We start from the raw sequence: 16,217 nt of genomic DNA, 5'->3' as shown, positions 1-16,217 counted from the left end.
TTACAACAAAACAAATTATTTCGAAAATAATATATTTATATGCAAACATAAAATGTAACACAGGAAACTTTCACCAGTGTGAATTATAGCTGAATAAGTTATCAGTGTACGCTAAAAGTAAAAGTTAAAACTCTTGATTCGAACTGATACTCGTATATTTGCAAGATGTTAGTTTTGGTTATTTAGTGGCAATTTTTTTCCAGGAGCGATGGCATACAAATAATACAATAATACTATTAATAATAATATTGACTACTGCTGTTGTTAACAGTACAGTTAAGTGACTGTATTATTATGTCAACAAACAAAACTTTAAATAACTAAATGTGATAAAATCACGTCCAAGTAAACGCTTTGATGCGAATCTGTAGTTTGTAGAAATACACATATCAATATCAATATTCAATATAAACGATGTAATGACAATAATGTTATTATTTGACTATTTATGTCAGTGTAATATTATTGCCGTGAGAGCATGACTTATTGATTTTTAACTTTTCGGTAGTATCAAGCGATCGAATACAGCACATGTACAAACAATAACCCGAAAAATGTCATACCCGCATAAAACGACACGTGCTTACAAAATTGAAAACTCGAGTTCATATATTTTTTATGAAGAAGACAGGTTTTCCCGACTAGAACTAAAAAAAGGTTTGTATATATTTGAGTACCGGACAATACTTGAAAATATTTCTCTGTGAATAAGCTACATCACCAGGGGCTTACAGAACTTGAAAAGAATACTGTATAAACAAATTTTAACGATCAAACGCATATACCATTATCACCATGTTCGCATATTTGTACGGTGCCTTAAAATATGTTTTAAGATTTTCCTCTCCTCGTTATAAAGATAATATGAAATTTTACGGCACAAAAAAAAATATTGTTAGAGCCCAAGCATGCTAGAGGTCGTCTAGTCGAGATGGAAAAAACTTATCATCGAAAACATACAGTACACCCACCCGTTTTTCAACAAAACAATTAATTAAGTTTATAACCACCCGCAGAGAATTTAGTACACAGAGAAAATAAATAATATACTGAATTGTAAATAATATTTATTATAAAATACAATTCTATAAGCAAATCGACTATATAGATCAGACCGATCCTTTAAGCCGAGTGAAACTTAGAGTTAAACAATTTGTGTAAAAGGTCATGAGGAGAAAACGTAATACAGTTTGTGTTTTCGTTAAAAATGTTTAGACATTTATACAACTCAATGGGCCAAGTTTAAGTCCCGATAGTGTAGGCCTGTTCCAATATTACGTTGAAACGTTATAAAATTTAATTTTAATTACTTGGATAGAGTTGTTAAACGCAAGACTTTCGAAGATATCAACTAGAATTTTTAACTACCTACGAAAAATCACGTTTGTTAGTATTCATCAAACCCCAAAAGAATTACAGAACAAAATGTTATCTGACGTGGACAGAAGACAATTGAGATCGAAAGATTAAACTTTTATATTTTTGTTTGAAACGCCATTAATAATTCTACTGAAAGACTGCTGTTATGCTTAGATACCATGAGCCAATTACCTTATTTGTAGTAAAAAAAACAAATACATATATTAAACAAATAATGCGAGGCATTTGATTGTATGTGTAAATGTATTCATACATATAAAAAAAAGTATATATATATGTGACGTTTCACGTTTGTGAAATCGGTTATCAAAAGGCAGTTACCGCCATGCTGTTGACACGCGGGCGGAGCGCCGCTTATCTAATGCATACAACGGAAATTTGTTTGGGGATTTGGTTATTATTATAGATACATACATTTTTTTCTTTCTACACCCTTAGTCGAAACATACAAAGCGCTTGATCGCCAAAAGCCGCTTACCGACTTATATACATGCACACACACACACATATATATATATATATTACCTTCGGTTGATCCGGTTTTTAGCCCCATTGCAATGGTTCTGGGTATTTATGCTGTGTACACGATATTCCGGAAATTATTTATAGCGCATTATTAAGGTGCACATCGAAAACAAAACCGAAGGGTCGGTTTGTATAATAAAGTGTGCTTTTTATTATTAATAAACGAAACGGTTCTCCGTCGTCGTTTACTACTTTTTGTCCCTTTCCCATATTATATTCATGTATAACTTGTATGCAACGACACCGATGGACACGTAAGTGTCATTGTTGGTCTTAACAACTGTTTGGCGATCTGTCCATTTGTATATCTAGTCTATATATAGATTTACCTAGTTGGGGAATACACTCTGAAATTTTTTTTAACTAAAAACAAGCGCAAAAACTACTTACGTTTAGCTGATGTACGATTTTGTTGTAAGCTTTGTGCCATCGCATCCGTGCTAAGTTACCCTTTTCTTCCGGAGCCGTCGGGTCGACGATTGTTGGTCTCACCACGTCCTGGTCGTTCATCAGCAGTTCCTGGTCGTCGTGCATGTCCAAGTGGTCGTCCATGTCTTCCCGGTCTTCGTCCAACATCAAGTCATCGTCATCGTGTTGCAGCTGCTGCTGTTGTTGATGCTGGTGCTGGACCTGGTGGACCTGCTGAAACGGCTGGAACTGCTGTGATTGTTGCAACGACGCCGTAGGGGAGTAATGTTTGACAGGACTGGAGTACATATCCATTGGTGGAACGGATACTAAAGAATTGCCGGGTAATACTCTAGTCGGTTCTGGTACTTCGCCCAACCGTTCCTCGATGGGCATAAGATCTTCCTGATAGCTGTCAACGGAATCCTGCGTTCTCAGGGTGTAACCTGCACTGCCACCCATTGAACCGGGTTCTTCTTTGGAAGATTTATATTGTTCGTAGCTGCTAGGCTTGGAGGACACGTCTTGCATCCAACGTCGGTTCGAGACGCTTATAGACGACACAGCAGTTTCGAAAGATTCCTGAAGTATACAATAATACAATAAATTATGTAATAAAAACATTTTATAAAAGATTGTAGGGAGATAGAATAAGGCTCAGGACAAAATATAAGAAAGAGTAAAGAATCCAATGAGTGCAATGGGGAAATTTGAGTGTCCAAACATATTTATGTGGAATAAAGCAAAAAGATGACAAATTTAATAAAGTGGCAAGAAGATACGTAATCATATAAAAATAGTTCATTAGTTAGATATTTTGTCAAAATATGCTAATCAGCGTTCTTAGCAGGTCTTCTGCTTTTGTTTAATAATTTGTATACTGCATAACTAATTTCTCTCTCCTCCACAAACTGTACTGCCTACAGCTATGCTACAGACTACTGAACGGAGTCTTAGAATACAAATCTGTAAATTGGATTTAAAAGGACAAATGTTCCTTTTTTTGGCAAAAATGAGTTAAAACTTAAACCGTTTAACATGTAAATTACAGCAACCATTAGATACTTAAAAGAAAATAAACCACTACAACAATAATTGTTCACACAGAATATTTTATAATATTGATAAAGACATTAAAAGTTAATTTGAATATGCAACAAACAATTAGGAATTGATATCTTAAAAATTTTGACAAAAAGTTTGAAAATATTGAGTCTGTTGTTAGCGCTGAAGATGACAACAACACTACAATTGTCGTAACACGTGTACGCAAGAAGTGTATAATTTTTATGGTTTAGGGTTTAAGTAGATTTTATATCTTTACTATTAAATTAAAATATTAACTAACGTTTTGACGATCTTTTGAAAAATATATTATTTTTTTGCTTACTGGGGTTGGGGTATTGCATTAAAATCGTTAGCTAATAAAAACTTGTAAGGATTGTTTTGTTATTCTTTTTATATTCGATAAAATTAAAAGGTATTGAAAAACTATAACCATATACAACAATTATAATTTTATACATCAATAACACATGGACCTATTTTTATCAATTGCAAATATATGGTAAAAATATAACCTTTAAATACAGATCATTAAAATAATTGGTAGCAAAAATTAATATTTTATTAAATTGTTTACAGTGATTATTGTTTAAGTTTAATAATTACTTAAATAAAAGTCGTAAGGTTTAATAAAATGTTGACGATTCCGTATGTAGAATTTTGTTTAATGATTTTAATTTTAAAATATAAGACATATAAGTTCTGTTGCATTATTTTTCAAACGAAAAATTAATATATTATACAAATGTTTAATGATGTAAGTATTATAGTTATATATGTAATATAAATTATCCTTAGAAATTTTTATATGCAACTGTCAAAATCAGTAACGTATAACGTAAAACTCAAATTTAAGATTACAATTAGAAATATTAAAAACGGTCGCTTAAAAAACGTTTTTAACAAACTAACAGTTTCAAATATTATTGGAATAAATACATTTTCAAATTGGTATTGTTTCATTTTAGAAATTTAAAATATAATTAAAGACATGATATTTCTAACCCGAATTATGGATCTGTGTCTATGTAAGTAATTTATTTGATAGCAGGCCCTTAAAAATCTAGCTTTCCATTCATAGATTTATTAATATGTGAATTAGTGATGGGAATCCGGATTTTTAAAAACGCTATTTAGGCCACATAAAAATATAAATATAAAATATTATTACAATATAATGCTGGTACACAGTACCTAAGTAAAATGTTTTGATGAAAAATAAAAAAAACGCTTAACTGGCTATTAATTGCTTTCAGACTTTGGATTTTAACAAATCCGAAATCTAAAAGCAAGTTATCTTTGTATTGTTATGTTTGATTTTTACAGTTTCATCAAAAATATTTTACTTACTTAGGTACACAGCTTGATATTGTAAAAATATTTAATACTTACAAGATTGTTAAGTGACTTGAATATGGTTTTTTTCGTGGAAATCCGGATTTTCGCATTCCCATCACTAATGTGAATTGCTTATAGAGAGATAAAACATTTCTGGAGGACATCTCTGTTTATATGCTACATTTCCTAATAATCAAAATTTAATTATTTTCATGATTCTCTTATCATCAATTAAAAAACAAAAATTCGTTAAAATTGTTTATCGATTAGATTTAATTGTAGTCTATCTCTCTATTTCCCTTAATATTCGTATAGGACAGTGGCCAATAACTATCATGGTACGTGGAAAGTCCAATTCATTCCATACTTATAACTTTTAATCCGTTTATTTCCAATATATGGTAATTTTACGCCCAACTGGGCATTTGCACATATTTATTGTAATCATTAAGAGACAAACGACGGTCACCTCTTTGTGGTCGTCTTGCGATTCCATCGAATCCGTGTGCTGTTGTTGAAAAAAGTTTCTGGGACTCTCCAAGTGCTTTACGGTTCTCTGGTAGAACTTCTTGAACGTGTCCCTCCGATTGTACTCTCCGCCTTCAGGCTTCTTCTCTTCGACGAACTCCCTGTGATCATCGGTCGAGTTGTCGTACTGATTTTTGACGCCCCCGTCTTGTGCATACAACTGTTGGTCAGGCTGATGATCATTGCCGTTATAATTGTACCCCGGGTCGTTGTATTCGCTGTAATTCGTTCTTTCTGTGCATTCGTTATAGCCGTCTTTGTAGTCCAACGAACTGGGCCTTTGATCGATACTATTCCTGCGTGACATTTTCAGGTAAGTCTGCGACAACGACGGCGACTGCTTCGCCCGGGCCAGAGGGATTTGCGGTAGCATTTTCTTCGTACTGGTTACTTGTGGTTGTTGTTCGCTGTAAAACGAGTTCGAATAGTAATCCATATAGGGTTGTCTTTTCGTGGGTATTTCAGGAAGCTGTTTGTGTCGCTGAGACGACACCGGTGGTGGCGATACGACCTCGTACTGCGTTTCGTGGTAATCGTAACTTTGATTTGGTGAATAATAAATCTGAAAACCACAAAACTATTTAGCAAATAAAATAATAAATAATTGGATTTCTTATTATGAGGGTTTAAAAAATAATATGGTCATTATTTACATTATATACCTACTTGAAGATTCAAGGTTCCCATTTTTATACTTTATAAACCAATTTTGTTAATTTAAGCCAATGAAAAAATGTAATAGACACAAATAGCGTTTAGCTATGTATTCCTTGCTGAATGGTTATTAGTCAATACCGTCGATACCATTTATATTATTATTATTATCTAAACGCAAATTATTAATATTTTTTAAATTAATGTAGAGTATTAATGTATTCCATGTCAAATCACCTGATGTGTGTGCGAGTGAATTTTCTAAATGCCTTAAATTTATATATCCTGTACAAAAAGTTAAAAAAAAAAAACGATAAAGAGAAGAAAAAAAAATTTTAAAAATTGTTTTAGACTTAGGCCATGCTATATTCTGTAAATTTATTGTAAAAACACCTTAAAGTTCACGAACACGTTACTTATGACTAATTATGATATCGAAATGGAATTTTCACTGAACAATAATTGTAATTTAAGTGTTCTTTTTCATAATATCCTTTAACAATTTTTTTTCAAATTTTTGAGTAGATAAAAATTGAAAAACAAATTTAAAATGTTATAAATTTCATTAAATTTGTATGCTGACTCAAAGTCAAAATTTCAAATTTTTTTTTTTATTCTGACATATCTAACTAACACTTTTGATTCATAATTTTATTTGGACAATTTTTTTTATGATGTATAAGTAACTTAGAAGTTTGGTATTTTACTAAAAAGTGCAATATTTAAGAGACTATAACTTTTTAGAGCTTGAAATATAAAACCCTGAAATCTGTAAAGCACTTATTTATATGTATATAGAACATCTGGTAAAAATTTGGCAATGGAGACTTATTTTTACTAGGAGTTGTAAGAACTTGAATTTTTCTAATTTCGTATTTTAGAACTACGCATAACATCTTTTTTTTAAGTTCTTACAACACATACTAAAAATAAGTCTTCGTTACAAAACTTTTACCAGATGTTTTGTATATATATATCAGGAAGTGACGTGCCAATTTTTGAGTTTTTGATTGAAGCCCTAAGAAGTTTTAGGCTCTTCAACATAGCACTACACTATACAACGAAATTTGAAAAAATCTAAAACTACGATTTTAAAAGAAAATTTATATTGTGGTAATTCCAAAACTAAATAAAATATTGTCAAAAAAAATGGCACTTTTAGCTAGTAGTTTTACAGAATTCGTAATTTACTGATTCTTTTAAGTTCTAAATAGGTTAGGTGGATTGATGTAATTAAACATATATTTTTATAGATTTTATAAATTAAAAATCCCCCATAGTAATATATATAGTCTTCTTCAAATTTAATAAAACATTTTTGCTTTAAAATAAGTACTTTATAGTTAATATAATGTTTGATCGACAATGTATTATATTTTTGATTATGTGTATTATTTTACTTGTATTTACAATATACAATTAGATATTAATTCTGATTAATTTCTATTATAAGGTAATTTTTTTCTAAATGTTTGTATTGTTTTTTGTTTTATAAATATAATGTTTTAATTTATTCAAATTTAAAACAATAATAAAAATAACTTAATTAATTATCAAGAACTACGCCAAAAGTATTAAGTAGATTGGGTGACTATAAACACACAAAACAGGTCATTAAGGGACTCCTGCCATTTTTTAATTGAACAGTGGTCATTTAATGGTATATCTCTAGATGGATCACATCATACAATGCTTAAATCAATGCATTTAACATTTAAAACAAATATAAACTTTAAATAAACATTGAACTTTTTTTTTTGTAATATTTTGTCTGTATATTACTTAAAAATGTGTAATTTAGGTCTAAATGTATATTTTTAAAAATAATAATTATGAATTTACAATCAAGGTATTTTAAAATAGGTCCGACAGTAGTTATTAAAATAAACCTTCATATTAGTTTAAAATAATGTAAAAAATAATAACATGTATAATTATTATTCTTAATTTATTTAAAAACTTCAGTAAATTGAATGTTAGACTAATATGAAAACTATAATGCAAGTTATATTTTAGCTTCAATTCAAAACTGTTAGAAGCTTGTGTAATACTAGTTTTATAATGGATTTTTACTTTTATTTTTTTAAGTTATTTAGATTTTCATTATAATATAAATAAATAAACCGTGTTACAAATACTAAAATCATATTTTATAATAGAATAAGAAATATTCTGAGAGATTAGCAGTGGTATCATCCTACGATGCATTAAACACAATATATTATCACACTGTATTGTGTTAATAAAAACGGATAAAAAATTAATTGAGAATAAGTGTGGCAGAGATGATAATGTTGATATACATGTATAATAATATAGTACTTTGGAGAGAACTAAAAAAGAATACACAATAAAGCAGTTAAGATAAGATGAAAACGAGTCCATTAAGTTGGCTAGGTTATATTATATTAGCATACTGGCGATGAACGAGATAAGACCAGCTTCTTCTAATAGTAGAAGTAAAAAGAATCGTGCGTATAAAAGAAATACCTACTTAACAATGGTGTATGGAAGTAAATGGAGTAAGTAAAGGAGTCTGAACTGTATTTCGAATATATCTCGGTGTTTTAGAAAAAAATAAAAAAAAACTTTGTTGTTATGTTTTAAAATACAAAGTATTATTATTTTCTAATGTACGGTGATTTTTTTGCAGTATTAGTAAACAACCATCATTTAAATTATTGATTTTTTATACATATTTTTTAATTTGTGAAATTTATAATTTAAATTCGTATTTTATTACTTGTGAAAACTTTATTATATTTTATTTTTCCTAATTCATAAATTTAGCCGATATTAAATAGTAGAGAAGCGTCGAATAGACGATTTATTAACTAGCTTTAATGGCGTTTGACATTATTTTTCATATAAATGATGTTGAATAATACTTGCACTTTTAATTATTATACTAATCATTTATAAAAAATAATACATGTATTTAACAGGCTTTAAATATTAATAGGTAACATTAAATAAATTCTTCCAAAATGTCCACCGATGGATCGAGTAATACAAAGGAGAATTAATAGGCAATTTATGTGCAGTTTTATTTTTATAATATTTCAAACAACATATTTTGTATTTGGAATTTAGAAAGGTTTTTTTTTATGAAAAAGCATGTGGAAAATGTATGCTTTGCTCGATACTTTTGTTTTATTAGTTTGGAACTAGGTATACATTTTTTGTATTATATTTTTTCTTTTGTATTATAAAACGTGTGCACAACACCTGTGTGCCACGATAAATAAATATCAACGGTCGTTAAATTTCGATCAGTACATTTTCGCAAAGGACTATAATGCACATGTACATGTGATCGACATTAACGTTTTGGAGAGTTATATTTTATTTTATTTTTTTATTATTATTGATGTTTTCGACGAGCGAGAAACTACCGATTTAACCCGAATATAGTTTTAACATCACAGCTCACTTGTTCGCCATTATTTGGGTTACCCAATCTAACGGCAACGCGATAAACAAACATCCTAAGAAAACGTAGCACCCGAAAAACCAACGGATGTCTCTCTCAAATTGCGTTATTATGTTTTTTTTTTTTTGCTAATGAAGATATACGTGTATACCTCTTCGTTTTCATCTTCGACTGGCTGCTGAACGGGGTAAACGGTTTTTAGCTGTTGTGTGTCGCTACTCGACCCGGGAGAGTAATAGTATTCGCCAGTTACACCCCCGCCGTCCCACTGACTGTCTTCCTCTTTTTGATTCGCATAACTGTAGCTGCAAAAATATGCGCAACGTGAATGTAAATAATCAGTACAACATTTGCCCTGGAGAGAGCCAATTACGAGATGAATGTACCTGTTATCATAGCTACTATACATGTCTCCGGCGGGTCCGTCGCTGTAATACTTGGACGAACCGTATGGGATAACTTGCTCTTCTTGTACATTTCTGAAATAATTAAATCATGTATTAGTAACGAGTGTGTGTATTACGGTATAATTAATCACGTTTAACCTTTTTGATATGTCGAAAACGTCTACAAAAACATGTAAAATTATACTATGTTAATCAAAGAACACTACAGAGTACATTATACTACTTTTTGAGTATAAGAGGACAATTTTTTTATTCAAAAAATAACTTGTATCTAAAAATTACCAAAAAATATACATAACTGCATCAAGAAACGGCGAGTAATAAGATATTAAATTTTTAAACATTTATAACATTCAATAGAAAGAGGTTTGTCGTGTTATGAAAAAGTGGTTAGGATTAATTATTATTCTTTAAGCATTTAAATGAATATTGTCAATTATTTCTGAATTTAATTTTGATAAATATTGGAAATGCAGAAGGTCACTGTTCATAATAGGGTCTTAATATCAGCAAACAACGACTACTTACTGTTTATTATCGTAGGGTTCATATTGGTCCCCGTTATCATAATAATCATCGTAATAAGGCGGTCGATACACCGACGTTTGACGTTCTAAACTTGATCTCCTATCTAAAATATAGACACAATAGATTTATAATTGAACTTCAGCTTTAGTTATCAAACCATAGATTGATTTCCAATCAACGCCGGTCTTGTAAAAGCGGATTTTTGGTGCGGTAGTCAGAATTGGCAACTATATTCGAATAATCTCTTTATTCGATATTATTTAAGATGATTTATTCGAATAAAAAAATTATTCGACCGTTATTCAAATAAAAAAATTATTTAAAGAAATATTTAGATAAAAAAGTTATCCCAACTCTAAAAATGCTTAACTCTGCGTTGCTTTCCGCACCAGTCGGGTGGCCGTTTCTCTCTCCAAGCGGTCACCCGCGCAGCGAGAGAAACAGCCAGCGATCTAATTGCAAATTGGCCATTATAATTAGACAAAATGACCGATAGCCGAAATCGGCGTCGAGCCAGGCATACTTCTATTGGATTTGCGTTGTTGATTTTTGGAAATGTGTTTTTTACACGAGTGCCTGGAAGAACTGCCGAATTGGTCTTGATCCTGTAAAGTCGTGGGAGACCCTTCGTCGTACCACTCGCCGGTTTCTAGTTTCAAGTCGTTTTTCCGCCTATACACAAATAAGCAATCACTTAATAACGTTAAGGCACTAACAAACGACTATTTTTATTACCTCTTATGGTCTTTATAATTGCTGGGTCTACTGTTGTAGTATAGTTCTTCGTCTGGTACCCTTCTGTCCTCGTATCCCTGAGCGTCGTACAGATGTTGACTTACCCCCGCGTTTTCTACAACGTAAATTCGGAATAGAATTAATTTACATAATAATAGAAACACACTTAAGCCTGAGCCTTGATGAGCTCGGTTTAATTATGAAACGTTACTGCTGCAAGAGGCAAATTGATTATTGAGTTTAAACTCTTTAAGTGACCACAGAAAGAATTTGTGCAAGGTGTTCCGAGCAAGAAGGACTTGCTTAACAAATTAAGCAAGACTGCGGTACATTTTAAAATTAAAATAAAGATTACGCCTTCAAATATGATTAATGCCATTTTTTTTAAAAATACGCTTATTAGTATTCACAGTATTGTTTATACTTTATAGAACCTATTTGTTATACTAATAAATTGAAATAATGGAGAATTTTCAAAATATTATTTATGGAAATCTGCTTTTTTTAAGGCTTTAAATTCGTATTTTATTAGTTTGAACTCTTTTTAGGCTTTTCGTATAAAATAATAAATATATATAAACAATAAGTATAATGAAAAACACAAACGTTCCCCCCGAGCCATGGAATGTATTTACACCACAAATATTTCGGACTAATGAATTTAATTTATCCGATCGCATTTGAATTCTCGTGCTGCGTTTTATTATTAATCACGAAGCTAATCCAGTTTTCTACAATACTATATAGATGCAAATCTCTATGTTTTTTACAAAAGGTTATTTTTTTATAAACACACAGATAACGGATACGCCTTTAAAATCCGTTAAAGCAAATTTAAAAATTGTTATTATAACTTTTGTCGTTTGTTACAAAAGTTTTCAGGGAAATTGCTATTACAACGATAATTTCTAAAAAAAAAACAGAATAAAAAATGAAAATGAAGGTGGAATGGGGTGGCATAAAGACGTTTCTCGTCGAGTAAGTCGTGAAATGCGTTACACGATTTTCTTCTTTTTTTAGTAGTTGATAAATTTTCATGGTGAAGTATAAAAAGCGTGAAAAGTCATTATGGCCTAGAAATATGAGTTAACGTATATTGCTGGTAAAATATATATATTCGGATTTATATTATCATGTTATAATAATGGCAGGCGAATCGTTACCGGTAAACGTAAAAAGCTATAAGAAATTAATTTTCGCAGAAAGCAGAAATAATAAAGAATGAGCCATGAAACTACACAAAACAAGCAGCCAAAATCGGTACTGTGGCTTTTATATTGCGATATTTAAAAATCAAATGTAATATGGAAACTTGCAAAATAAGTTTCCTCGCAACCCATTCCAAATTAAATTATTGTAGCCTGTAGGTGTTGTGCGTTTTCTTTAATTGAATTTCGTAAATATTACTGTGTGTTATTTTTACTTAGAAATCTTAAGTTTTAACGATTTTATAGTACTTATTTAATAATACCATTAAAGTAACAACAATATATTATGGGATAAGGTATACCTTCGATGAATTAATTAATTATTCAGTATCGCCTTAAAAAATGATAAAATTAAAGAATTTATCAAGTACTATTTATACAATTTCTTTAAAAATTAATAATACAAAAAACCAATATTGTTACATTATTTTGAATACGCCCACTTACCCGAACACTTCATGTTTTGAACTACATATACCTACCATATTTTATTTCAGATTGCAAATCTAATCAATTAAAATTTCATATTTTTGAACTATAAATAACCGCCAAAAAAAAAATCAACTCAAATTACAAAACAAAAATTCTTAGTCAAATAATTCCCGCTAACCAATCATTTTCATTTCGACTGAAAGCCTAGAGATCATTCCTTACTGTGAAATCTACCTGTGTCGCTTTTTTGATAATATGGTTTTTTTTCTACAAATAATAATTTTTTTATAAACTACTAATATTTATAAAATCTGACATAAGATTAGCGATACAAAATAATATTATTAAAAATTACAAGATAAAAAATATTGCTTAACGGCTATATTTGTGGAGTTTTAAAAAATGTTAAAACCTGTTAATTATAAGTAATTTTTTTCTACTTAATTATAACAAATATGTTTAAGCCACCAATTTTAAGCTAAAATCAATAATCAATTAACTGTACTACAAAACTCTGTGTACGTATACAGTAATAATAAATGTGACATATACTGGCGTTGGACAGATGTTCAGGGCTACTGGTGGGGCTCCTCTCTAATTGGCCGGCGAGGTTTCTAAACTGCGATGCCGACGAGTTGGCTTGCTGCTGGCATATCGGATAATTGAAATCGCTCGTGTAGTCACTATCTTCCGAATTGCCTGCCGCTGAAACATTTATAACATAGCGAGTTAATTTGATTTCCTGTATGTTTAACGAGATGTGTATATATGTGTGTTTGAGTATGACAATTATTATGATACTATAAATTAATTATTATTGCGCTCTTGGAAGTATCTAACCTCGCAGTTCACTATTAAAACATACTAAAATAGTTCGAATATAAGTATAATTAATTCGAACAAAAGAACAAGTCAAGAAAGAAGAAATCGAATGATAAAACATTTAATATTTCATTAAACTATCTAAATGTTGGTAAAAGTTTAAAAAATTATTCGAAAATCATAATGCAGTTGAACCAACTACTAATTACGTTGACAAACAGATGAATTATTTGTTTAGATACTATTAATAAACGGCTAGTTATTATTTATAAATCAAAGAAAATTATTGATTTATAAATAATTTATATATAATTACTGACTATAGTAATTAAAATAAAATGGAGAAGAATTAGTATCAAACAAAAATATTATTTTTTAAATTTGAGGCTAATTTATGGTTAATATAATTTATTTGAGGCTACAACTTTTCGAAACACTCAATTTGCCAAAAAAAAAAAATACTAAAAAGAAGAACGGTCGGGTAACTATGTCAACTTGTAATGTCTCCTGGATAATCGTTTGATGAATAAACAAAATATGATACTTTCAGTAATTTTCTAAGGTTGCGAAATCCTTATAAATATTATGTAATACAAATAAAAAGGATAACTTTTGCAACTGCGTGTTCTCAGATGACCATTCTAATTACACAGACATCATTTACAATGGTATTACTTTTAAAGTTTAAACATTATATTACTAGTGTAAACTATATTATTATGCACTAAAATATTACTTATAGCTGTTGTAAGACGGCTGTGTACTGAAATGACGATAGCAATACAATGTATGATCGTTAACTCATAGTTAAGTACAATGTATATTTTAATGTTATTAGCTGCTAACCTATATTATGGTAACGCGACAAATCGGTCGGTCGGTTATTGTCTTTTTTCTTTTAATCACACATATATTTAGTTAGATCATGCAATCCAAAGGTCTATTATATTGTATTTCATATTTTTTAATTAGCTCGTGCCGTGTATGGTACTTACACTGTCCGTAGTACTGGAACTGCGCCGAAACCTCCTCGGATCTCGAGTCCTGATCGAACGTGTTGAGCATCTCAAACTTTTTCTGATAATCCACCATGTCGCACATCTCGTCATTGTCTGCGCATTCACACACAACCAAAGACCAAAGTGTCATTAATCTAATATATATAATAATTATTATCCTAAAGGCGCCTCTCGTGACGCGTGATAGCCCAAGCGGTTTTTTAGCATATACACTGCGTGCGTACGGCGTCATCATGTTTCTACCCGAAAGATCACTCTTGTAAAGTTATGAAATATATTGTGCTACCGTATAGGAAAAGTTTCAAGCGCCCCCCCCCCCCCTCAATTCGCCTGACGAGCCGTCAATACTTGTCTGAATACAATGCGTTTACGGATAAACCAAAAAAAAAATATTCTATGTCTAGTCAAAGCCCGCGCGACCAGTGAAAAAACGTAGGTAAAGGTACGGTATGTTATGTACGGTATTATGGATGCTTAGGTCAACAGAAAAACCTCTTTCCCGCTATTCTAGTTGCACTCTCTTGGCACGTACACGTACGCTACAGAGTGGCTGAGAATGGTACAGGCTTATTTACCAAGTAATTATCATACTAAGTGGACTGCCTAATATAAAAATATAAAAAACTACTCCGTTTCTCGCCTTGGTCGATCACCAAGGTCAGACAATTTGATGGATCGACTAGTAAGCGAGTACGTTAATATTGGACAGCCGATAAAGCCTCGTTACTCAAACCAGTCAAACGTCTGGAGCACAAAAAGTTATTTTTTTTAAATTAATTTACTTAATTTGTTAATGCAAATGAGACGTAATCATTTTATTGAATAAAGAAAAATTGATTAATTCTTTCTCCTTGTTTCCAACTAAATACTATTACATAAACATTTTGTTTAATATACCTAAGTAGCTTTGAAATTAAATTTATTTCATACATTTTTTTTTAAATTGGAACCTGTTGTGAAAAGAGTTTTATCGGCAAAATAAAAATCTAAAACAATCAGTTAATATTTTTGTTGGTACGTATTTATCATATTTTATTACATTAGATAAATCGAATTTTGGGAACTGAATATGTCTGAATTTGAAAAACTATAATGGTTAAATTTGTTTTTTTTAAACTAATATTTCGATTTAATAGATAAATGATTTCAACTTTAAGGCACTTAAATACTTGCTTGTCTGAATTACAAGTATTTTAGTTTCTCAGATTTCAAAATCTGAGATTTATCTTTTAAACCCTTCATAATTGGAAAGTATAATAAATTGTACCAAATAAAAAAAGGTGATAAAATAATCGATTTTTTGTATAATTTTGTATAGCTGACTTTATAAGATGCTTTATATGTAAAGCTGTAAAGTAATTTTAATGTTGATTAAAAACATGTAGTAATGGCGTGCATTAGTTATTGTTCAAATCTACTCGAGAATGTTATTATAGACCAACCTTCAATACACATTAGTATGGGATTTCTAAAAATTCTAAAATTAAAAAAAACTATAATACAATTACATATTATTATTGTTGTAATTTAGTGAACTGAAATAATTTAAACATGCATAAGCCCACAACCCCTCGGTCAAGTATAATTTATTTTTTCACAGTCCAGTACCAAAACATGCGCACGGTTAATTCCAGCGCTATATTTGTATTTATTGTCACGAACCTGACCGGACCGTAAAAGTAAATTAAAAAGAAATAAATTCTCTTGTAAACTCACAGTGGAAAACTCGCATGAT

At 30.3% G+C, this 16,217-nt stretch overlaps 1 protein-coding gene across 3 annotated transcripts in view; it reads right to left on the bottom strand.

Moving 5' to 3' along the window:
• LOC126838936 (protein unc-13 homolog B) overlaps positions 1 to 16,217 on the bottom strand; it is a 148,663-nt gene that overhangs the window by 100,520 nt on the left and 31,926 nt on the right. For all 3 annotated transcript variants that reach the window (XM_050573743.1, XM_050573746.1, XM_050573744.1), the window contains 9 exons: positions 14,459 to 14,575; positions 13,194 to 13,346; positions 11,002 to 11,116; positions 10,790 to 10,938; positions 10,267 to 10,369; positions 9,718 to 9,810; positions 9,483 to 9,636; positions 5,186 to 5,806; positions 2,296 to 2,895 (listed from right to left, as the gene is read on the bottom strand). In XM_050573743.1, coding sequence (XP_050429700.1) covers positions 2,296 to 2,895; positions 5,186 to 5,806; positions 9,483 to 9,636; positions 9,718 to 9,810; positions 10,267 to 10,369; positions 10,790 to 10,938; positions 11,002 to 11,116; positions 13,194 to 13,346; positions 14,459 to 14,575 — 2,105 coding nt within the window. The remainder of the gene's footprint in view (positions 1 to 2,295; positions 2,896 to 5,185; positions 5,807 to 9,482; positions 9,637 to 9,717; positions 9,811 to 10,266; positions 10,370 to 10,789; positions 10,939 to 11,001; positions 11,117 to 13,193; positions 13,347 to 14,458; positions 14,576 to 16,217) is intronic.

The sequence above is a fragment of the Adelges cooleyi genome, unplaced genomic scaffold (genome assembly GCF_023614345.1).
Source record: "Adelges cooleyi isolate 19-005CV unplaced genomic scaffold, UGA_ACOO_1.1 ACOO_flye_CR_arks_rails_tigmint_CR_PRNA_30, whole genome shotgun sequence".
In the NCBI taxonomy this organism is placed as follows: Eukaryota; Metazoa; Arthropoda; class Insecta; order Hemiptera; family Adelgidae; genus Adelges; species Adelges cooleyi.
The sequence above is the reverse complement of the archived record's forward strand: the minus strand, read 5'-3'. Positions and strand labels throughout refer to the sequence as shown.